This window comes from Falco rusticolus, chromosome 4, assembly GCF_015220075.1.
Source record: "Falco rusticolus isolate bFalRus1 chromosome 4, bFalRus1.pri, whole genome shotgun sequence".
In the NCBI taxonomy this organism is placed as follows: domain Eukaryota; kingdom Metazoa; phylum Chordata; class Aves; order Falconiformes; family Falconidae; genus Falco; species Falco rusticolus.
This window is the reverse complement of record NC_051190.1, coordinates 38,569,277-38,595,167: the sequence shown is the minus strand read 5'-3', so window position 1 is coordinate 38,595,167 and position 25,891 is coordinate 38,569,277. Positions and strand designations below refer to the sequence as shown.

The 25,891-nt window shown below is 40.1% G+C and overlaps 1 protein-coding gene across 5 annotated transcripts in view; it reads right to left on the bottom strand.

Annotated features, from left to right (window-relative positions):
* Window positions 1-25,891, bottom strand: part of LOC119147436 (CREB binding protein) — a 96,956-nt gene that overhangs the window by 48,139 nt on the left and 22,926 nt on the right. For all 5 annotated transcript variants that reach the window (XM_037386429.1, XM_037386430.1, XM_037386432.1 and 2 more), the window contains 3 exons: window positions 12,441-12,617; window positions 2,168-2,417; window positions 1,531-1,644 (listed from right to left, as the gene is read on the bottom strand). In XM_037386429.1, coding sequence (XP_037242326.1) covers window positions 1,531-1,644; window positions 2,168-2,417; window positions 12,441-12,617 — 541 coding nt within the window. The remainder of the gene's footprint in view (window positions 1-1,530; window positions 1,645-2,167; window positions 2,418-12,440; window positions 12,618-25,891) is intronic.

Genomic DNA, 25,891 nt, shown 5'->3' with positions numbered 1-25,891 from the left:
CAGAGACATAATCCAGAACAAAGAGCCTTGCACCCCAGCACACTAAACTGCAAATTTTCATTGTAACTACCATTGGATTATTGATTAACTGAATAGAAGATTTCATATTTGTCTCCCCCACATGCAACAAGAGAGCCAAGCTCTACGCTTATCCATAATAATTCTGTTGCATTCAAACAACATCCTATTTGATCCCATAACAAAATTATTTTTAAGGACTGTTTTTTTTCAAGTGCCTTCTTTTTTGATAAGACAAAAACAAACACTGCACAAACTACTTTTCCACAGCAGCTTGTATTGAAAAAAACCAATTCTGCTGTGCTAGATTTTGTTAGCACTTTGATAACAACTGTGTAATAAGGATGTTATGCACAAATGGACCATGTCACATTAAAAAGCAAAGCTTTCAACACATTTTTCAAAGGCCAAACATAACTAAACACTTGCAACAAATTACTGCTTTCAACACGCAAGACCTATCTTGTTTACCAAGGAGAAGTCTGGTAAAATGAAAACAAAATCCTTACCTCCAAATAGCTTATTTTTTTCAGTTTTGGAAGTTAAAAAGCCCTTCTGAAACCACAAGAGCATGCTCAATGGATAATTTGGATGGTCCTAACAGCCACTCCTCTGCCTTAATCTCACCTAACCTAATTGTTCTCAGTCCCCCAAGGTTTATTAGGGTTCCTCACTGCAGTCTCAGACTAAATGGAAATTACCAGAATGCCTCCAACACAATTCACATATACAAGCTTTTCAAGTCCTCCAGCTGTTTTCCACTTCTTAACCCCTATTTAAATATACCTAGCCATAACATTACTTAGACTTCTAGAACTGCTGCATCTATGCTGTAAAATGTTCTACCTTGGCATCTTTTCAAAGGGTTTGCTGAGAAGCAAACTTACCAATGTAAGCTCAGTATTTTCTGTTTCAAAGTGAGAGAGAAGAAATGCACTAGAAATGCCCCCGAGCATCAGTAACAGCTAAGCTATTCCAGCAACTGGCATGGGCAAAACCACTATGATTTACAGAACTTCAGCTTGCCTATACCAGCATTAAATACGCTTAATTGTTAAGACACCCAGACCAGATCTTTTTCTGCACAAGAATTTTTTTTGTTGCTACAAACGTTTTTTTATTATTCTTAATCACTAGCATGTTGTTTCTAGCAGCAAGAAAAATAATGAAGTAGCTTCTATCTTCCCCAAAACCCTACCTACATCCAAAACTGCACTGTAACTGGAATCTATTGACCTGCCTCAAAATAAAACAGCAGTTAGAAGTTACAACACCCTTTAAGAAAAAGACATGTGCTTGATATGAGATTTTCCCTTTTCATTTATTGTGTATTTAAGTAATAAATTGCATTCAGTGATCAGAAAGGAGAACTCATTAGTATATTCATCCTTATACAAGATTATTAAACAGCTATTGAGTTTGTTGGGACGCTGTCAAGGTTTATTTCTCACTGTATGTCACTTTATTTTAACAGTATTATTCCATTATGACAGCAGCAAAATGCCAACTTACGTTGTTGATTTCTTTTGTCACTGGCGTTTTTCAAAGGAAGGCACACAGGACAGTCGTGCCGAGTACAGTTCTTCCAGTGGGAGATGATTTGTCTTGAAGATGCACAATGAGCAACTATAACAAGGAAAAGCAACAGAATTAAGGTCACTCCTTGGTTAACTGGTTTTGAATTAACTCATTTTTTAGAGCAACTCTATTCTTTCTCCTTTACAAGCCATACTGTACATGTAACTAAACACAGCTAAATGCAATTAACATTTTTTGGGACCCACTAATGCTGCCATAAAAAATGAAGGAAACCAGTACAAAAATCTAAGACAAAGACACGGTGGCTATTACACTCTCTTTATACAAAAGAGATGAAAAAGACACTTGCAAGGCTGCATCGGTACTATCATGCTTCTAAAGGGCAAATATTGCATTCTGTTTTCTAAACTGACAACCGCAGACAGCTCAGAAATGGAAGCTGGCAAAGGTAATGAAAAAGGGAGCTGCTGTTTAATTAAAGAACCAGTTTTAGCACTCATTTGTGCCAGGTATAGGGATCTTCTTGTCAATAAGAGAAACACTGCTGACAAATATGCAAGAAACCTTACACAGCTTGTTTGCAAGAGTAGCTTCAGCAACATGCTCTCACCTTGACAGGCCTTCCCAGCTTGACAGTGTGTCATGTGGTTGAGGACATTTTTCATGGTTCGACAATGCGGGAGAGCACAGGCCCGCACCTCTCCGTTCGCTTGCTCACGCCTCTGACATTTGTGAGCATGAAGCAGCAAAACCAACTGCTGCTGGATCAGTTTGCGCTTCTCCGGGTCTGCTGTTGGTCCAGTTGCCATTGCCTGCGTCGGTACGATCCCCACTTGTTGCACTTGGGTTTGCATCTGGGACTGAGAGAACAGAGAGTTTAGCATTGCGTTTGCAAGTCTCAATTCTGATCTTAACCTTGTATAAAACTTGAGTAGCACAAGACTATTCACCAAGCATTCAGCTATGGCAGGCTACAAGGATTATTACACCAGTCTCTGCAGCATTCTCAAACATTTCAGTTCTAACCTTGGAACAGCAAAAATGTATTGAGCGGTTCCTCTGTTAAGACATTTACAAACAACAGTTTAAGTGACAAGCCATCCAAAATCCTCTGTTTATAAGACAGATCATCATCCCAACAGGAATGAGCTCTTGCCACACTTGGAGGTGGAATTCAAGTCTGTTTAGTATTACATTTTCATATTACAGGTTTTATACACTTCAACCCTAGCTTCTTGTCCCCAACAGAAAGAGGAATCCCGTGGGAGAAGACAGTCAAAATTATAAGACTGTAAATATTACAGTAAAAGGTAGAACTGATCTTCCGAGCACAAACTACCCTTCTCACAAGCGAGTGCCGATATTCCTTTCATAGAGAAAATTTCCAAGGTAGGATGTATACAATTTTCTCCCAGAAAGGGCTACCTAAATCTGGACTGCATTAAGTCCACTGAAGTGAACTAGAGTTAACTAGAGGGTGACGCTAGGCTGTATCAGCTTGTGAAATCCACCGTTTTATTTCCAGCATCCGTTCTCATGGACACACTTCTGTACCAGTGCCCGAGCCCTGCCTGATGGAGCTGCATACCCAGAGATCTCCAGTCTAAGATACAGCTCATAGCAGTGCAGAAGAGAAATTGCTTCCTTCACACACCGTTTCTTCAGCACAGATTTAGAAGCTTTTCTACTACCTTCTTGGACCTCTGAAGGACAACAAATACAGAAAAATGATTTTCAAAATTGAACACATCCACAGCCTGCAATGACTCCACTAGCGGGAGCAGATATGGCACTGCAGAAGTGCTTAAATCCCCATTAGTCCTGAACTAATCTCATGGACAAACATTGTCCCCAAGAATCACTTTGATTATGCCCTGTAAAAACAGGTTACCACAGAAAAGCTTGCCATCTTCCAAGCTACCTAAGGAAAATCAGCCATTAAACCCACTTATAAATAGAATATGGGAAGGACAGGATTATACCGGGGAGGTAACAGGAAATAGTTCAGTGCTGCGTACAGAACTACTGACCAAAGCCTGCTTACGACATTTAAGGAAAGTCACTCTTAAGTGACAGAATACACCACTTGTAGCCTGCTCTGCTTTTGACCTTTGAGAAGGACTCTCCAGAAAATTTCACAGCTTACAAAACAGAGCACATAACAGCAAAACCCCTCATTTTCTTAGGTCAACAGAAGATCCCATAGCACAAGCTCTCACTACTCCAGCAGCAAGCTTTGTCCTCAGCCTTGCCACCTGCACATCAGGTTTTAAAGAGCTAGCTTTTCTTCTGAAGAACGAAGCACACAAGATCAAGTACAAAACACAATGACTGGTGTTTGGAGGAGTGGGCACTCTGCCACTGATAATGATAATAGTGAGTTTTAAACAAAGAAGAATTGCTGCATCTGTGTGTCTTGAACTTTTAAGAAAAAGAGCAACAAAAGGAAAGAGCATGAAGGAAGCCCATCCACTTATGCTCCAGTGCATGCGGCTGAAATTAAGCCTTCCACTTCTGTGAACAAATCCACAAGAGCAGACAGGTTTTGCTGAAACAATTCTTGGGTCACAAATAGGAAACAATTAGTTCAGCCAATCTGCAGAAAAATACAGAGACCATGCCAAAGAAAATCTCATTGGAAGCAATGTTTTCATCCCAGTCAAAGAACTGTTTCCCATGCCAAAGTTCTCTTTTTATTACTACCCTACCAGTTAATAGACATGACTACAGCTGTATCAGCAAGGATGCCCTGACCCAAAAGCGTTTCTTGGAGATGGAGTAAGAGAAAAGCAGAATCAATACAGTATCAGTAGTTAGAAGAACAAGCAGCCTTGGTCCAGATGAGAGTGTCTGCAGGTAGACACAAAAAAAGAACTCCAAATATTGCCTAAGCTCTATAGAGTTATGTTGGTCACTATTTCAGCCTTGTAAAGTCCTAAACCTGCAAATATAATGATTGGTCTTTTCGCCATCTATCGTACTTTCAGAACTGACGACTGTTAGAGGAAGTTGATCTCTTCCCTGTTAGTTTGTCTTTTAAGAACAGCAGTCTGCAGGACCAGCTCGAAACTGGAGATATGCTAGTGCACTGCTGTCACCCCAAAGGTGCATAAATCCTCTATCAACCACAGAAATCATTCCACTCCAGAACGAGCGGGAGGCTTCACGTTGCTTGACCTGAATGAATAACAGATTTTCTTGATGAAGTAGGAAATTCAGATATTTCTTTCACCCACAATTAAAATAAATGCTTCAATGGTCAGATAAATGAGGTTAAAAAAAAAAAATAGTTTTGCTTCTCTTGCTACCTTGTCAAGCTTCACCATAAAAAGAACAAACAGATCAGGGGTTGAAAGTCTACTAAAACTTCTGACACAGGTGGTGGCTTCGGTAACCAGTTTTCTAGAAACAGAGTAATACAACATTTCTTAGTGCACAGCAGCTATTAATACAATTTAAAATTATGGAAACTACACGATCACACAGGAAGATAGTTCTAACCTGTCTCTATTCCAAAGGATGAAAACTTCCTGTGCTTCTGGGCAGCACAGATGTGCCAGTATCTCCTGTTCTGGGACCTGGATGGACGCAAAGTCCCCCGACTGTTTTACTTTACTGAGATGACCAGCAATCCTCTATGTTTTGACATGTTTATATTCAAAAACCACTCGAAGTTGCCTGTCAAGTTCAAACACAATGCACCTTTTCTTATAAAAGCAGGCACCAATTTCAGTACCACTGGTGATCTTTCAACAGGTAAACAACCTGATACAGAACTCTGTGTCATCCTAGCTTCCATATACCATTATGTTTTTAAAATACAATTCCTCTTCTGTATTATCTTTTTATTTCCATGTTCCTTCCTTCTCCCTGATAGAAGAATACCACTTTCTGGAATCACTGTATTAGAACAAATCTTACATTCAAACCCTGTCTTTCAGTTCTTTAAAACAAGTTTGTAGTCATACAGCGGGCCTTGGTGAGATAATTAAGAATCCACTGCCACAAAAGATGACTATTTTGATACAGCTTGTTTTACAGACCTTCCCTCACCCTAACCAGAAGACAGGCAGCACTTTGTACTTGGAGTTTCTCAGTCTGTTGACATTTTGGACTAGAAAAGGGATGCTATTTACCAGTGACAAGAGATTTTTATGGACACACCCAGTCAGTCAATTAACACTTTAAAAAAAGCAACCCTTGCAGTATCTGCAGAGAGCAAGGCTGCATCCCACCTTCACTCATGCATGAGTACATAAGGTGAAATACACACAAACTTCTCTAGTTCTCCTTCAATCACAGGCTTAAAGCATAATCTTTCAGAGAGGGGACAGTGGGCATAAAGTGGATATACGCATGAAGTTTAAATCTCGAAGAACACTTCTAATTAGCTACACTTCCATCTGAATTAAGTATTCACAGTGTGATCAACTCCAATCATGTAGCCTGCACATTTGCATTAAGAATAAAAGAAGCCTTTCCTGCAAATGGGAATTGCAGAAATGCTCTGGTAAGTGTTGAACCTGCTTTGAACAGCCCAGGAAGCGCTGCTCTGTCAAAACTGCAATGAGAGCTTGAGCAGCAGCTCTCCAATGGCATCAGGGAAGGAGGCTCACAGCATAGTCACTTAACGAACCCAGCCTTTCTCCAGTGACTACCAGAGCTTCACTGTGAAAGCGACACAGAACCATTTTACACCTCTTGCAATTCACTCTGATATTCTCCATGTGGATGGTGGTTTCTCTGGTTCTACCAGTTACTTCGAACAGGCATTGTCTGAACAGCCTGGTCCTATCCAAACAGGAAGAATCCTTCTGAAGCCAGGAATGTGAAGGTCTGCTTTGGCTCCAGAGGTTGGAGGCTTATGCACACAGAGAACAGGCTGACACGAGCCAAAGTACTACAAGCGAAGTGCTTGCATTTGTGCCCCATAACACCACTGCAGTGCTGCATTTTCTCATCCAAGGAGCAGGAGGAATCAGAATCTGAGTCTGTACGGTGGGCAGAAGACCTAAGAGGGGAGGGAAAAGGCTTCCTGAACTGGACACAGCCTCAGAAGTTGGTCATGCTCTCTTGGAGGGAGACCGACTCAAGTGGCTAGAAATTATTCTAGCCTGTTAGCAGCACCAATCTGAGAGCTTGCACTGCAGCTAGCAAATGAGAAGAGGCAGGGGTTATACTCAGCTCCTGCATACAAAGCCAACACGATGCACAGGTCTTAACATGAAGAATATGTTCAGAGCCCAGCATTTCAAAGCTTTGGCATTGACATTGCTATAGGCAGAGTTTTCATGTCAAGAGCGAATAGGAGTATTTTCATCTTCCAACCTTCCCTTACCACTATCGAGTATAACTTCCACCTCTGAAGGTGGTATTGGGGAGTGAGCTTTGCAAGCCCATGACAACCACAAAAGGGGAGAAGGCTCCTACAGCCATACCATAGAAGAAACCTGAACAGTTGCCCCTAGAGAGCACCCTCAGTGCACTTGGCTTTTAATTACTAAAGGCCTCAACATTATGCAGTTGACTGCTGGGAATCAAGGCTGGGGCAGCATCTTTCACTAGGATACACTTTTGGTGTTCTATCTCCTGTTTCTGAGTGAAGAACCAGCAAATGCCAGGAAACACACATTGAGGAAGTGTTTCAAAGTAACAAAAAAAAAAAAAAAAAAAAAAAAAAAGAGACAAAACTTGATACAGGAACCTGTAGACAAAGTTCAACTCTCACAGACAGAAAACTATCTGAACCAAATACTAAGAGATGCTTATATAGGATTTACTGAAGGATAGAACAGGCTGAGGAATGATCAACATTAAAAATCACAAATAGAAAACTGGTGGATAGGAGACAAATGAGAAGTCTGTAAGTGAAGGAAAGCCATGCTGTCAGAGTGCTGGCTATGGAGTACTTCATCTCAACTGCTGGAAGAGGGTAAGAAATGGCAATGGATGTTCTCCACCATGTATTTGTATAGATTTGTATAGGGGATGAGAGTGCCACATGAGCCAGAGCGCTGGGGAAACAGCACGTCACCTTTTCCAGTTTTTGCCAGCCTGGCACCATGTTTATGGATGGTGCAGAAACTAAAATGTTCCACCATTCAAAGCAATACACATTCCTAGGATAAACTCCTGCACTAACACAGAACAGAGATGCCTACTCCGCTCCTGACAAAACACCGTAGTTTCTCTGGCACAGAACACAATTTGTTTCCAGGTTACTAAGATCTCCTCTAGAAGACCATGGCTAAGCAACACTGAGAAGAGCTTTTCCCAGCCATTCGCTAGGCTGCTGATCCATTTCAAATCAGGTAGGATTTTCTTGAGGAAGGGAAGGAGTGAGCATGCCTGTGAAAGAGAAACTTCCAGAGTACAGCCATGGGAAGGTGAGCACAGCAAACAGTGAGCAGCCAGCAGACACACAGCATGCCTCTGGGACAACAGCCACAGACCTTCCCCACAGTGAAAGCGAAGACTAACTTTGTTGCAAGAGAGGAAAAAAATCACTGAAAGGTTAAGAAAGCAAGCCTTCCTCGCTGTAAGGACATGATAGTTAGAGGTTTTTCATAAAGCCTTTTATTTCTGGCCTCTAGAATAAAATATAATTTGTCTATTTTAAGTAGCTACAGTTCTACTTGTTTTAATTAAACCTGGCCTCCCAGTTTAAAAGCTTTTTTCCTCTCTCTAGAAGGTCCACAGCAAGGCACACCTAAGGCATGCTCACCCCCTAGTCACTGTTTTCCTCTCTTCTGACCAAAATCTCTTAATAAAGAAATCCAAAGAACATGAAAAGAAACAGAGCAAAGAAGGAAGCATGCTACAGAGAACTCCAGATGTAGTTTAGTAAGAGATCGGGGGAAAAAACCACAAGAGTAGATGTACCACCAATTCTAAGTCAAGAGAACTGCGGAGAAACAATTTCCTTCACTTCCAAAAAGTAGTATTCTCTCAACTCCATCTGCTGGTCATAAGGGTAACTGTGAAACCAAGCTGGTGTCTGGAAGCCAAACTTCACACATTGTACTCTTAACCCATGCAGAAATACTAGATCTACTGGCGTGTCCATGAAGAAACCATCCATCACCACCCTTGGAACATGCAGCACTGTAGACAGCATAAAGCTTCAAGTTTGATGGGAAAGTCTAACAGGGTTCCCCCCCTACTGACAGCACATCCCAGAGTCTGGGCACTCCAAAACCAAGAGGTTCCTGGCTCCCACACAGGCTGCACACTGTGCTGAGTGCCAAAGTGCAGAGCATGGCTCACTTCCACAGTCCAGAGAGTTTGCATGATCTCACCGCAGCAGAGCACTGCCAATCTGCATCGAACAATTTAAATGACACTGAATCTCAGTAGTGTGTCACCAAAGCTTCCAACAATGTCAGAAGTAATCTCTTGCTTTTGGAAACAAGTAATTTACTCCAAGATTTCAAGCTACCCATTCTGTAAGGAAAACTGACTGTATTCTGCAACAGTCACAGAAAGCAATGGCTAATATGTTGTTTGTATCCACAATTAAGAAAATAAAACAAAAAAAATCAATCCATCCAACTGGCACTGAAAATTAATACCTTAATGCTGACCTTTTAATCATTTTAATACCATAAGGTTTGTTACTTCTTTCCTAATTAAAGAGATTAAACTGAATGGGCTTCTCAGGGTCTAGTGTAAGGTCATGCTTGGAACAAGGGCTGGAACATGCAATGAACACTTTATTTGGGAGGCAGCGGGGGAAGAGAGAGTGTGTTGTTCTTAGGAGAGAGGCAGCCTGAACTTGGATTTAAAAAAAAAAAAAAATAAAAAAATCCACTGCTGCAGCAGAAGATTATCCTGGCTGCCAGTGGGAGGGTTATGCCTGGCAGTGGGAATACTCCTGGTCAGTGGTTGGGACAGGGGTGCCACACAAAATGATGCTTAGAATAATGTGGATTAAGAAACATACTCTTGCTTTACCTTTGCAGCATACACACAAGGTTACAGAGAAAGGCAAAACATGAAAAGGATTATTTTAAAAATGTCTTGCTTGTAAGGACCAAGGGGTCTTAAGACAACAGCTACACCTTTCTATTTCCTCTTCTTTTATTTAGATATTCTTAGTGGTAACTAAGATGTTTAATGTCATGCTGGAATTTGCTTTCCTGCCGCAGACATGCCACACAACCCATGTTTTCATTCACATGGTTTGTCTCTCACATAGAATAGTACTTTCGGGGCCCTTTAAGATAAGGATAGTACAGAGGGCTGGTTTAGCAAGATAATTGGCTCCAATCATCTCACAAAAAACCCTGGAGGTCTTCTTAAAAAGATGCAGTTGGTCTTTCACTTGCTGTAGTAGATAGGAGTCTGAACCTATCCTCCACAGGTTCATTTCTGGTAGACTCTAACATAATGCTACACCCTTTTCCGCTTCAGTCCTGCCTCCTTCAGGAAACAGGACAGACCGTGTCTCCAGCAGACCACGCACAAGGCCAAATGCATTAAATCAAACCGCCACCTCTAGGGTCCTAAAGCGTCACAGGACACAGCAAATGGTGAAGGGATTGCAGCAAGAAAGCGTGGCGTAATAGTTCAAACACTGCAACTCTGCTCTGGGGAGCTGCCTCTGTCAAAGCAACTTTTCACAAGTGCCATTTGGGTCATGTCTTAGTTGCCCAATGTGAGATACAGATACCACTGCCATGAGTTATGGGAGCAGACATCTAACTGATGTGAATGTTATTTTACCCTTAGATACTGTCTTCACATATGAAATGAGGAAGGCTTTAGCAAGCCAGAGCCTACAAACCTCAAGTTCGGAGTCAGCAGATTCTTCCCATCTTACTCTTTGTGCCTCTCAGCCTCATGTTTAAAACTGGGGCAACACATCCTTCTCTCAGAGAGACACTGTGAAAATTAACTCATTCAAAGTATATGGCTGCTGCAGTGATGACTGCCACAGAAAAGACCGTTTGGAAAAGACTGGCAGAGTGAACTCTATTACTATGTACAGTCAACAAGGCCCACAGCTATACACTGAGCAGCAAAAAGAGAACAAAATGTTGACTGTATGCACTTTCAGAGGGCACTGTTCATATTGTATGCTGAATAAAGCAAAGTCCCTGTGGAAGGAATAGTATATGGCCATATATGTACTATTACCAAATAACTACACTGCCTTACCCACTGCTGCCAAGTAAAGGTTAAAAATTTAACAAGTCTGACATTTCCTTTTAAATTCTTCGTTTTGCAATAAAAATGTTTAGATGGAAACTTCAGTTTTTAAAATGAAAGTTCCACCCACATCAGGACCGCAATAAAACTCTAACCACCACCTGATCCATAAGCAGGGCTGAGACCTTTTGGCTCAACAGTACAGACGTCTATTGGCTGAAACTGCTATTACTCTCTGTATTGAGGGAGGAAAAGATTTATTGGATATACAAAGCTTCTGACACCTGAGAAACAAAAAGATGGTTCTGATTGTCCCCTCAGAACATAACTGATATTTTTGAAACTGTAAAGAAACCACAGTTGATAGTACTGAAAACATAAGTTTCCCTTACTTTCCTCTGTCTCTTGCACAAGATGGAGGAAAGGAAACAAAGTTTTTTCTTTTACTTTCTCCCTTACCACTAGACTATAGTCTTGATGACAAATGCCTTTTTTATTCCACCTGCATACCTGCCATTACATCCTATACTAGTAAGCAATACATTAAGATTTGGGCTTCCCAAAATGTGACATTTGAAAGAGCAAAAAATTAGGCTTCAAAATCATCCAGTCCCTCAGATAAATACAGGACTTTGGCAGACTGCAGGTTCTCTGCAGAATCAGGGCAATATTTCATTTGCTTTACACCTGATCCAAACAAAGTATTTTAAAAACAAAATTAGAATAGTCACGCAGCAAACTGTCTTTTACAAATATTCTACATGAGTGCAAGTGGTATTCTGTACATGGTCTTAATCCCAATCACCAGCTCCTTTTCATAATCTTAAGCAGTAAATGACAGATGATAATAAACAAAGATTTCACAGTGTAACTAAAAGAAATGTAGGAAATGATCCTCTAAAATCAGGAGAAAAGAGGAAGTTTATTACATTCTGTTCCCTCTCATATACAGCCTTATTTGTGACAGGCAGGTAGCAAACTCACTGATGGAAGGGCCAGCACTGCTTCTGCCAAAAAATAGCTGGTTTTCTAGTTAAATTAAAAAATAAGCAATTTGCATCTTATGGAAGGTTTTGCAAGTTTCTATAGTAACTGCTATCATGTATAAGAATATAAAATGCAACAAGCTAGAGTTTCCATAGAAACAACACAAGCAGTTTGATTAATACGCTGACATACTGAGACAAATAGGAATATTTAATTTTACTTCATAAAGAAAACTCTAGTAAACAGAATACTACAAACTTGAGCAAGGTATCCTAATAAGAACTATTCTCATAGGCTTGTGAGCTGCAGATCATGCAGAATATAAACTAAGAAGCATGTGTGTGTTACCACATTAGATTCAAAGGATATGAAAGATACTACTTAGTTTCAGGAAGCTGATTATGTACCCAACACGTGCTAATTGATTTAGGAATTTAAACCTACAAACAGCACTTACAGAAGACATTTACATCTGGTTTGGGACTAAATGTTCCAGACAAAATGAGAGGATACAATGCAATTTTTATAACAAAACACTGTGATTGTTTAGAAAGTTAAATTACTGTACAAAAACGTACACAAACTTTCTACATGCACTGCAGAGTGGTAGAGGAACCATGGGGCAACTCTGATGTTTAAATCACCACGGAAAAGTCGTCCCACAATGCTGAAGCTGTATCACCCAACAATTTAGAATGCACTATATCAAGACATAACGAACAAGGGAAAAGGCAGGTGCAACTCACCATATTTGGCACACTGGTGACTGGAGTACTCTTAATGTCGGCAGGAAAGGGAGACAAACTATTCGCCATGCCTGGCTTGTTTGGTAACTGAGGATTCACTCCTGTAGCTCCCATCTGCTGCCCTCCAGTTTGACTGAAAGGCTGCCCAAAGGGACTAGTGTTACCTGTCATTCCCATCTGGAAAAGAATGAATGAAATTATAATAATTTCCTTGATTCCAAAGGGACATTAAAAAAAAACAAAACATATGTCAAATATCCATCTTTGCATTCACTGAGACCAAACTCCAGTTTAAGTTGCTCAATACTAAATTCTTACAGCTTTAATAAAATCTAATTTTTCAAAAAATACTTTACAAATTTAGACAGCTGTGTGCGTCTCGAGTCTTGCAATTCAACTTACAAAATCACTGTGCAAATGCAAAGAAGAAAACAAGATTATCCTAGCCAATCTGCACTGACAGAAATTACTTTTGCCAACACTGCAAAAACTTCTGAAAACCAAACAAAACTCAAATCCTGCAACACTTTGTGCATTCTGTACACAAAGCACGATTTTGTACATAGACTAGATGGGAAAGGAGCAGAATATATAGAGGTATCTAGCAAATGCTTACCTACTTATGTTTTGGTACTTGAGGGAAAATGTCTGAACAAAAGGACACCCATCTAAGGCTGACAGCCTTGACAAATTACACCCCCACAACTCCTTAAGAATAGCAAGCAGAAAGACAACTCCCCCTGAATGAGTAAAGAGAACACTGTCCAGCCAAAGAGCCGTTTCACCTGAAGAACAGTCTTCCCAAGAGAAGTGGTGAAATCTCTTACTTGAGCCAGTTAATATGACACTGGACAAGAGGTCCTGAAAAGATGTTTTAGCAGGTATTCACTTCTTTCAAAGAGGATGACAAAAACTAGGACCTCCCTTCCCCCCTCCAAATAAAGAGGAAATAAAAGTCGACAGATCATGTTTGTGCTCCCCCTTGCCCTGCACTGGGAGGATTTCTAGATGACTTTATCACCTGTCAGAACATCTTAAATATAAATCCAACCCCTAAGCGAGTCTTTATCTGAAATATTAAATCCTATTTTCCCCTTCCTTTGACCTTTCCAGCCTTTCCTTACACAACGCACTGGTTTTCCACGGTCCTGGTCTTTTAACTTCCTTTACCGGCAGGGATTCAGGAGGACTATTCCTGTCACTGGAAGAGCGACGGCGCATGTTGGCTTATCTGTCTAACAGCCTCATAATAAGGAATTGCTCAGTGGTTGCTTTTTCATGCTTACAGGAATCAGACTGAACAACCAGTTGATGAAGCACTGGTTAAGAGCAGTAAATTATGTTGGAGCAGAGTCCAACAAACACAATTTTACTGCGCCTCCTTGTCAGTGTACTTTGTACGCTCCGGTTTCAGACAGCTGGCCCAGCCGCACTAGAAGTAGCTTTACGTTAGGAAATAACTGCTTTAAACTGCATCCTGCAGAGCGACTGTTGCCAGATTCAGGCCTTTCTCCACTGTACGAAATGCTGTACCTTTCCAGAAGAATCTGACCCACTACATATACATTAGAAAAGGAAAAAAGCTGTTCCTTGGCAAGGTAAGAGGTTATCACATATGTGCTGTGTTCCAGAGTAAAGATGAGTAGTTCAAATAGTGTATAAGACCACCCCCAACCCCGATTACTTAGCAGCATCAAAAACTTAGTAGTAAAGACTGCTTTTAAAGAGAAGTGGTATTGGCTACTATCACAATGCACAAATATCAAGAGTTTCATTTTCTGTATTTCTGTGTTTGCTTGGTAGGATTGTACGTTCAAAGAAATCAGTTTTTTTAAATTACTGTTTATTACAACATGGATTCTTGCAGCTTTCCTCTGAAGAATCAATAGTGACGTATTTAATAAACTTACACACTCATCTTAACCTGCTGTTTCAGACAAGGTATGAGAAAGGATCACATGATACCTACAGCTATTCATTAATGTTACCGTTTATCAGATTAGCAGTGAAGAACATTTCTGAAACTAGAAGTGAGATTCTGAGAAAGTAGCTTTTATATATATATATATATATATATATATATAACTAAAACCTTTCAGAGGCCAGAAATAGAAACAGCAGCCATTTGGCTGTTATTCAGTTTCCCATTGTGTCTAAAGCCCCAACTACAAACTTCACTTGTCTGCAGAAGGACTCGGCCCTTTAGTCTTCTTTGAACTTGCTTACAGGTTTGGTGGAGTTGTTTTTTTAAAAAACTGAATAATATATTGACTATTCTGGCAACCACCGCTATGCTGCAAGCCCCTACAGCCACCATGGCCTCTGTGAAAGCCCAGTGGTGAGCCCAAACTGGGGGAGAGGAATGCTGCGTACACATAAACCCATTTCCCCTATTTCCATGGCCCAACTTGGGCCACCCCAGCCCGCAGGAGATGGCGCCAAGACCTTCCCAGACCTGGCAGCTTTCGGCTGGAGCACACAGAGCCACCGAGGAGGAAATGGAAAGGACTCAATGCAGACGACCCAAGTTGCCCAACACGGATGTGCTAAGCTTGCTTAGCCTAATGTTAAAAGCCTCTGGCAGAATCTTAAACACAGCTGAACTTTCAAAAAGCAGGCAAGAGATTTTCTTAGACAGTGAGGATGCTAAGCAAATTTTACACCAAATTTAAGTTCTTGCTCCAAAAGAAACAGAGAGGTGTTGTCATCTCACTTCATTATCAGGAAAGATTAATTTTTTTGTATTAAAGGAATAACGTTTGAAAATAGATATTAAGGAAAAATACCACAAATATTTTAGTCTCAAAAGACAACAGAAAATTTCATTTTAAGTTTGTTAAAATTCTAAATCACTAGAACATCCCCAAAGCACCAAGGAACTGCAGTCCTAACAGGTGCCACACAATCAATTTATCATATTTTAATATTTCCTTTTCAATAGATCTTATTATGAAACATACCACAATTCAGTACAACAGCAAAGCAACCTTTCAAGTCTTCCAAACCAAGTGCTTAAAGTGATGAGGGTAATTTCTCCTTTTCTAGGTGGTCATTAAATAATAGATACTTCATTGAAATTTGAAGAAACACCTTGCTGTTCTTTGAAACCAAGCTGGAAGCAAAGTAGCTTCCATTTGACACCTATTTTTTTTAAACCTGCTCTCTGCCACATGGTACTTCAATGTCTAAAGCTGTGCTTTAGTAAGTGAAAGGAACCCAAGGCTAAAGAGTTACACCAGTTTACAACTTAAAAAAAGCTGACAGTTTGATAACATTGTAAAACATTAGACATGCCCTTTAACCTACACTTCATTTTTGTAAATTCCTGACACTGAAACAAACTGCCAAAGACTTTTTTTGTTTAAGTCCGTCTGTTTTAAAAAAAGAAGTCTGAATAGGTGGAAAGACTTTATCTTTCTTACATGGCAATCCCTGAAGTAAATATGAAGACAAAAATCAGGAGGGACCATATGCAAGACGAGTTTATTAAAGCTCATAGATATACATAGTTTCAGGGGTTTTTAAACTCCCTTTGGCCTCAGAGGAGTTAATCTTATTAACAGGACTGTGATTTCCAGAGAGAGTAGGAGAAGCGCGCAACACAACGCAAGAACTGCTGTAATGAACTCTTATCTATTTTATAACAGTTTTCAACCCAGGCTGGGATTGACAATGAGGAGTTTTAGCAGGAGAACAACCTACTGCCAAACAGCGTTAAGATCAACAGCGTTTCAGAGCTGATCGGTGACGTGAGGAGCAGCTCGGCATTTATTCACCACCTCCAGCAAATGCAGGCAGGCAGGGACCCCAGCAAAGCAAACCACTGTCTGCTCCTCACCAGTGGGAAAGCAACGAATAGGAGGTGGAAGAAAAGGGAGAATCAGGCAGATCCCCTGCATGTCAAACACTGAAAGACGTCCAAATGCATATGGCACTAACTGGCATTTCCTAGTTAATTATCTGAACACTGAGATTAGGTGACCTTCAGCAAAACTTTATCTAAACCACTGCTAATTGAGATCTCAAGAAACAACTGGCAAATATAATCGGATGATTGAGCCTATAACATAGTAAAGATTTTACACTGCTTATTCATTCTGCAAACTGAAACCAGTGGCTCTGAAGCAAACAAGTCAGAAGGCTCAAATGCTGTGGGGCTCCTGCCTCTTCCCCCAGGTTTTTTCTTATGTGAAATGAGGGGGCAGCGAGGGGAGGCAGGTATTCAGAAGACCTTTGTTTTTATATTTCTGAAAAAGAACTCTGATCCCAAATTAGGTAGTTCAGGGGAAGATTACTAGGTAATTACAAGTCATCAAAGATGATAAACTAGCAAGAACATGGGAGTTAGCAACCTGGTAAGAATGGCTGCTTTTACGCGTGATGCTGAGCCATCACAAAGACTTGTATTTTTGCTTAAAGTTTGTTAAATTTACTTTCCTGAAAGGAACAAAAGCGAAAAGCAATCCAGTGTGAGTTGTTTCTTTTTCCACCTGCAATGCATGGGCATGGATGTCTATCGCAGGGCTACTCAAGCTGCAATGGCAGCATGGCAGCCAGTGCATTTCCATTACAACAAAAACAGAAAGCTTCTCTCTGAAAGCCTGGGTTATGTTCACCCTGATTTGTTCTAAGCCTAAGGATGTTCCCTCCCCTGTTGCCTTCTCTTCCTCTCCAGCAGTTCATCCAACTGTCAGTGAATCTCCTCTCTCTACCTGATGCAATCACCATTTTCTGCAGGCCATGTTCTCTGCACTCCATCCCAGGGTGGCTCCTTTCATCCCACCTCAACCCCTGGCAACTCCCAGTTTTATACTCGTGTTTCTGTGTTACAGCTTTGTGCAACTCTTGCTTCTTGTCTGGTTCCTTGTGGTCACAGCTGCAATGACTTCTGATGGAGTAAAGCAGACTTTTTCACACGAGGTGTTTTCTATGCAGCTGTTCCATCAATTGCAGTGGGGGAGATGCAGGGGTGCTATAAACCACCCCAGCCCGGAACAGCAAGTCAAGGCTAGAAGTGCCTGAAGTAGTAACATGATTAATGCAAAACACCACCTTAAACACATTATTTCCACTCTAAAGCAGTTCTTTTCAGAAATATGATAATGCTGCTCTCCTTTAATGGAAAAGATGCATTTAATTTAATAATTCTGCTATCCCAGAAAGACAAGCAGATTCTGTTCCCCTTTTTATCACTATGGCAACTCTCTCAGATACTGGAATCTATTACTGAGTGTGGAGAGGAGACTGGGTATTTCACTCTACTCTCACAATCCAAGGAACGTACAAAGTTCTTAAAACCTTTCTTTAGCTGACTTGGACTACATAAGACATCCCACACTGTAATGTTTCAAGCACCAGGTGTGGGAGATACTTCTCTTTGGTTTGCTTTTTAGTTCTTTTCAGAGCAGAACAGCAATTCCATTTCCTCTAGCTGCTAGACTTTCATAGACGTTATAGATCAAGTCTGTGACCAAATCTACATACCTCATCTGATGGTGCAACTCAGAGTTGATTTGACAGAAATGAGAAGTTTGCTGATCTAATTTAAAAGATACCTTAGGAGCAGACTGGATCTTCATACTATGTCATTTCCTCTATTTTTAAAGCTTACTCTTCTCCTCCCTCCCTTCTGTATCACTGTTGACATACCACAGTACTTCTTCCCCTGGCCCAGCATCAAGGAGCTACTCCTCTCTACACGAAGTGTCTAGGCCATAAATAAATTCTGTCCTTTCCTCCTACTCTTAAGTTTTTACTAACTGTCCCTTCACCTCTACCACTAGAGCCAGTCCTCTCATTCAAGCAGTCAGAGTTACTTCATTACAACACATTCCTCTGAGGCTCCTAGGACATGCAACTAATAAAACATGCTGCAAAAACCATTCACTGTTACAAGCACGTAATTTCCTATTCACAATCCTTTTTTTTATCTTCCTCTCCAATATGCGGTCATAAACCACAGAACTGTACACAGTTCTGCTTCTTGCTACACATTTTTCTTTGGGAAACTGCTCTCTGTTACCCCAACCCACCTTTCACACCAGGGTTTCCAAACTTAAAAGGTCTGGCAGGACAGACTGAGTTCACTATCAGTCTTCCTACAAGAAAGCAAGCATCCTCACTTGCAGGTACATGCCAAGGAGCAGCACCTACCCCTGACAACACTGCTAGTTTTGTATCTTGCACCACCACCGCCTACATAAAAAAAAAAAAATTCGGAGCATTAACTTTAATTGGTTGATCCAGACAGAATAGTCTGAAAGAAAAAACAAAGTAACCCCCAAAACCCTTATCTCTAAGTTAAAAGTTGACTTTCATTAACTTTTGAAGCACTGGCCCTTCTGTACAAGAATAGAAGAAGGTTATTCTGGCCAAGTATTTAGAAAAAACCAACCCAAAACAATACCACCAAATGTGGACTAGCTTGACAGCAGAAAAAATACTGAAAGGTTGATATGAGAATCAAAGAACTCAAAGCAGCATGGCTTCAGTGGAAAATAAGCCTGGCTGAAGTAATCTGATTATGATCCAATCCTGTAAACTAAAAATAGTTATCGTTGATATTCAGTTCAGTACCTACTAGATTTTTAACTAGGAAACAGTCCTACAAAGAAAGGAAGCAAGCTAGACAAGCCTGGCTGGGCTTTGAAAGCTGTGAATCTGCACAGCACTTGAACAACAGATCTGAGCTCTTAATGACAACAGGAGGTATGAAAAGAATACTCTGTAAGTGTAAAGTAACATCTTTATGTGTTTGGCTTGATGTGAATGCTATTGCAGTGATGATGACCATGCTGTTTTAGTTCTTGTTGAGCAATACATAAAAATCACAGGATTCAGAGAGGCCACAAGAACTATTCAAAGGACTGAAAGGCATGGGTACAACATACAGTCTAATTGCAATCTAATAGCCTAATCTATTTAGCTTACTATTTAAGCTTATTAATTCAATTATCTTATTATGGCAAGGACTGAAGTGATCCTAAACAACCGATTTGGGGAACAGAAAGGTGACAACACAAATGTTTAGCAAACTTATTTAGCAAAGATTATCAACAGCTAAGAGCTGAAGCTCTATAGCTTCAAAGCAAAAGTTAGAAAAAAAATGTAAGTGACCAAATACCACTGAAATTCTCAAGATTATATTAATCTTTTATCTAAATGGTGTTTCTACTTATCAAAGGAATTAACTCACCAGAGCCACAAGGCCTATAATCAAAGGTATCACGTCTGACTTTGTATCACTGTCATTTTTACATGCCTAATTCTTTATAAAATGGAATCTAATAGTAGAAAGCATATTACAAGTTCCTTTTGCTTGCCTAAAGACAATACAGAAAGGTGAGAAGAAAAAGTTATCTCAGGAATATCAAATAATCAAAAATTATCTAAGACCTTGACCAAGCTGCCAAGTCCATTAACCAAACCCAGAGACAAGTATCAAAGTCCAGGAAAGCAGAGGTGCAGTACAAAAGCCAAAATCTGCATCAAACTATCGTATCCTCCTTTGCATCACAGAACTGTATTAGACTGAGCATGACTAAGTGCAACTTCAAATGATTGCTCTTCCAATGACACAGGCTCAGAGACACAGTGGACTGCAAGATGGAATTTCATACACTCACTCATTCCAGCAGCAATTAAGTTGCTTCTTCAGACTGACATTGATTGCAGGATCACAAAACCAGTTACGCTGTTAGCTAGCTTCCTTATCCTAAGGAAACTGGGCTTAATGAACAGTGCTGTGACAATCAGTGTCCCCTCTCCTGCCCCATCCTCAAATCAGATTTTCTCTAATCACTTTGGAAATCATTGGGCAATTTGACCCATTTGTTAAAGGTCTTACAGATAATTAAGTTCCTAATATTGCCGAATAGAGAGATGGACAAGTAGATTATGAACTCAGATCAACATCTCCATGAAGAAAAGGGACAAAGACCTCTGCTATTACCCACAGCATCTAGCAGCAGGCAGTGTACCCAAGGCTCTCAATGACCCATCATTATTGCCAGTTTTGTCCTGTCAGCACCTCAGAAAGATTACCTGAGGACATGGGAGGGAGCTGAAAGCATGATAGGAAATTGTTTAGAAGACCCTTGGGGAGGGGTGCTGTGAAGAACTACAACCTCTGTAGTGGCAGCGTAAGGATACACAGCTGATCTACTGGTTATGCTACTCTCAAATCTATTTCAGCAACAGAAAACCAGGAAGGTCAGAGCCTTCCACCAAACTGTTCTCAGACCTCTGAATCTGACAAAATAGTTATAGGAGGAAGACAGAAAGACAGCCTTTTAGCAAGCCACCACTGTCCTTATATTATTCTGGACTTAATCCATGGTACAAAAACTAAAATCAATTTAACTGTAAGCCCCAGATTAATAATTTAAATTATTTCAGAGAACAGAACATGCATGTCATAATTAAGGAAAGAGAGAGAGAGCAGAGGCATCCTAGATATGATTTGTCTTGATAAAAGGCCTGATCACCACAAACTAACAGTAGCACTAAAGAGTTGCATATGTGAGAGCTTGCCTGTTCAACAGTATAAATAGCTCTAGTAAGACATCTTTGTCATGTACTATTGCTTTCTTCTAAATCCCTTGGATCTGCAAGGAAGGATGTTCCCCGTACTTCCTCCTGTTCTGTCACTGAAACAACCCATGCTAAATGCTGAGGAGACACTAACTAGTTTCCCCTTTCAAAAGCTACCTATAAACTATGATTCAGTTTTATGAATGCCTGAACTGTAACTTTAGGGTCATACCATCATCAACAGCCCTAGGTTGACCGAGCAGCTGTGAATAAATAACCCTTCTAGAGCCATTGCTACTCAGCATCTCACATGATTCATCCCAAACCCCCTATTACGTCACCGATATGTTGGAGACACTTTTCTCCTCCCTCCCTCCCTGTCTGGCATGAAATGGAAATTCTGCACTTCCCACTCTGACCCACAGATCCAAGAAGTATCCCTTGGGTTTGGTGCGAACAGAATGACTGGGTATACAGAAATGGTATACTTGTCCTGCCTCCAAGCTATCGCTGGCTGTCGGAAGTCACTACAGGACAGGGACGATTCAGAAGTTCTGTATTTGCTGCCACCAATCCATGCAATCACATGCAACCTTTCCTTTCCTCTTTTATGGGCCTCTCCAAAACCAGTCACTTCTTACTCCATTATTGGACTAAGCCTTCGAGTACCTTGTCATCAAGTTACTACACCTACTTCAAATCTGGGCTTTCAACACTCAACTTGGTTAAAAAGCTCAGCATTTTGTCCCCGTTCTCTCTTCCCATCCACTGAAATGGTTTTGCTACTAAGAAGTGCATCACCTTGCCTGATTTAAATAATTTTAACTTTCTTCCTTTCAATCTTTCTTATCTTTCTCTCAAGACAAGGAAACCAAGTAGTCAGGTACCTCAGATGTTCAGAAATTATAAATTAAAGTATACAAAGTACTGTGAATCCAAGGGTAGATCTTCTCTAAGTAACAGAGGAACATCAGAAATTCAGACAGATAGACAATTCAGCTGCTGCTAATACTGTTAGTAAGCAACAGTGGAAGAGGACAGAACTGCTTTCAAAAGGCTTATTTCTGCTTTCCAGAGTGGTAACTCAATGAGAGACAAGAGACCTATGCTTTGCCATCTACTCCGCTTCACCACCAGTTCCCAGATGAGTTTAACACGTAGAAGTTCCAGAGCTACTACGATTTGGCATCAGCCACCTGGAGTTAATCCCTCCTCAGTCCCTGTGTGCTATTGCCACAACTCCGATCAGCCGCTTTGCTTGCGCACTCAGTACAAAAGAGCAGCTTTGCAGCCAGGCACACACAGAGACCTTTGCACTTTGGACTCTTATCTCCCCCTGGTACGAAACACAAACCCCTAACACGAAGCAAGGTCCACCTAACCAATTATGGCTCTCGGAAATGTAAAAGATAGGTCCATTAGGAATTTATGTTAATTTGTGAAGCGGGAAAGACAGGCTTTCTTTACTATGTTGGCATCATCTTGTATCTGTTTACTGACAAAAATAAAGTCTCTACTAATTACTATTTTATCCTATAGTAACATGTTCCAAAAGAAAGTCACCATGGTGCTTCGAATCTATATGCCAGAGGGACAGATGGGGAAGCAAGGAAAAGATTAATCATTTTATGGCACAAAGCCAGTGGCATTACCAAAAAAAAAAAAAAAAAAAAAAAAAAAAGCAGCAAATTCCATTTCAGTGCAAGAATGGTGGCAATCCCATTATCTCGGCCGAGGTGAGAGCTCCTCACCTAAACCAATCTGCAGATTTGGCAGTTTGACAAAAATACTATTAAAAAAACAAAAACAAAACCACTCACTTTTAAAATCCGTGAGTAATGAGAACGCCCTAAAAAAAAAAGTAACATTTCAAGAATTGGTTTGGGGAATTAAATCATCATCTGGCTAGCAGCATTCAGAGGAAGCCTACCTTGTGCTCAGAGTCTCCACTCTCCTACCTCTTTAAGCTAATTGCTATAACAAAAGCCTACTGCCACAGATTCATGAAGCATTTAAGAGTTTTTTGCTCTTCAGTAGTAAACCAGCTTAAAGAAAAGTAATCAAATGTCCCGGAATGATTGTGATTTACTTTATCCTCTATTACAGGATAAAAGATTCGGTAAAGCTAGAAATAAAATTTTAGAAATTCCACTGAGAGTGAAGCCAGGTGTTTTATTACCACTTGTAGTAAGATTTGAAATTCTCTTCCAAGCATTTCACAGAGGTCAAAGACAAATTTAAGTATTCCAAGGCAACAAGACCACTTAAAATATGTACAAACGTTTTCACACAATTATTGAAATCCAGAAGACAGATTTTTGTGGGAAACCACTCTATAAATGACTGGATATACAGAGAATGAAATCTTCTAATACACTTCACTAGAAATCAACCTTTGCAGAAAAAAAAAAAAAAATATTCATATGCCTGCATTTTATATATGCTTTAATAAAGAAAGTGTCTCCAAAATTCTGCACAAGCCTGAGTGCTAATACAATGGAATATACTACAGGAAGAATCAAAGTAATTTCTGCACTGAACATCACTGTTGTACTTACAAAGCAAAAACAAAGCTCAGAAGGCTTACTTTGTAATGTGTCACCTCTGCAAATAAAAACTTCAAAGCTCTAATGGATAATTAGCCACAATTGATCAATGTATCCAATTGCTTCAAGAGCTTTTTTGAGTGCCAAGCAGAAAAAGTGGCTTTCTTCAGATAAACAAGAACTATTCTTACTACAGAAGAATAGAGAGTTAACCATAACCGCAAAAATAACTAAAGATGTTTCAAAGGTTTGTTTCATCAAGGAAATATAGCTTGGACCCAAACAGTAATTCATCAACACTTAAAAATAGGATTTTGGAAGACTGATATTCAGTTGCAATACACCTCTACAGACACTTGATTTTATATTCACAGGGCAAAACCTTTATGAGTTACTTCCAGAAGAAGCATCAGAGTGTACTAGAACACATTTATAGTCACATCAAACCCAAATTTTGTAACACAGGATCTCAACTCAAATATCCCTGTCCTCCTTGATTTCTATACTTCATCATCATCAAGCTAAATGCAAGTTTCTAAACCAACAGAAAATCTCAACACAAAGTCCATGCTTCTTCCTTTATTTTCTGTATCACAGATACACAGATACAGCCTTTTGAAACGTACCCAACAGGCCACAAAAGAACTTACAGATGTGTCTGCCAGCACCTCAGCAGTTCTGAAGTTCCAATAGTTTTGGCTGGAGACAGCAAAGTAAAAGGAGAACAAGTCATGCTCCAAAAATTTAGTACTATAAAGAATAAACTGTTTTGGTAAGAAACACAGTAACACTAGAGATTCCCATTTATCTCCCAGAAGCTGGCCAAAGAGACATTACCAGGCTGTCTGTGCGATAGGATATTCTACAGAGGTGGGGGAAAAAGGCAATAGTAGCTCTATAGAGCAACAGCAACAAGAAAGGTATCTCAAAAATACGATGAAAAGAGGTATTCTGTTTCCCTTCTTTACAGTATGTACTCTCCTTGACAGACATTAATCCTAAAGGAAAGGTGGAGCCACTGAAGGGAAGAGACTGTGATTCTAAAAGAAGAAATTATTCTATTTCAATCCAGAACTGAGGGTGAAGGGGAAATCAAATAGACAAGAAACAAATTTACACTACAGGTTACATTAAATATGTGAAAATAGAAAAAAAAAAAAAAATCAATATAGCTTGCTCAAAACAACCACTTAGCACAAATATCATAGCTTGACATTAACAGTAACTAAGAAGAAACATAACTATAAATAATTTACACTGCTGAAGTAATTTTTAAGTAACTGTAAGAGTCAAATATGTTTATTTTGAAACACCACACCGACTTCAACAGCTACCTTGAAATCTCCCGTCATTCTGTAGAAACATGCTCTCCTTAAAGATTTAACAATTCATGTGAAGCTACCAAGAGACTTCTCACCAGGTTTTTAAACACAGCAAGATCTGATGGCCATTTTCATTCTTAAAATTGAACAGTGTGACCAGACCAGGCCTGCAGACACACGCTTCTCACTGACAGCAGCCTGCACACAGTACTATCCAGAAAAGTTATTTCAACCCAAAATGCCCAATATCACACCAAGGAAGCAAACAAAGCTCACTCCAAGGGTGAAATCCCTCCTATCTTCGACTCACGGTGTTCCAACAGTTCTGTATTTCCAGGGTACAGAGACCCTTCTAGCGTAAAGGTAGTTATTTAATTTAGTCAATTTGCCAAAAGTTTCAAAGGGCACTTGTTCTTTTGTTTGTTTTTAAAAATCCCCTTAAAAAAAAACAGAATACCACACAGACAGGACAGTATTATGCTGCAGTCACTCTGAAAACACAAAACCTTTCTGCCCCAAAACAGCAGCAACTCTGAGACTGCTAAATAATCTATTTATGACTCTCTTCTAGAAGTCTATTTCTTAGACAAGTCCTTTTGGCAAGGATGCTCCTATATTTAACGTGCTGTATTTTCATTATGATTCATTCTAAACCAAAGGCACTGCTTAGCCCCTTTTACAGCACATTATGCTGTTTATTTGCCAAACTTAAAGCAGATCATACCTCCAAACACCAAAGAATATGACTATCCTTTCAGGGCTTGAAAATCTTCAGAATATGGAACTACTAACATTTCCAGATGCTACTCAGAGGTAGTTCTTGTAGCATCAGGAGTTCAAAAATAATCTGAAGTCCTCATTCATTTAAATCCCGATTCTACAAAGTGTTTCTGGCCTTACAATTAAAGCCATTGCTTGGATTACATACATCTAAAACACAAACTATAAGCTTAGTATGCCTCTGCCCTCCCCAGTCACAGCGATTTCCAGAGTAAATACTCTTTACTGTAGTGGCAAGAAGGAGGGAGGATGAGGAGGAGAAATGAGTATG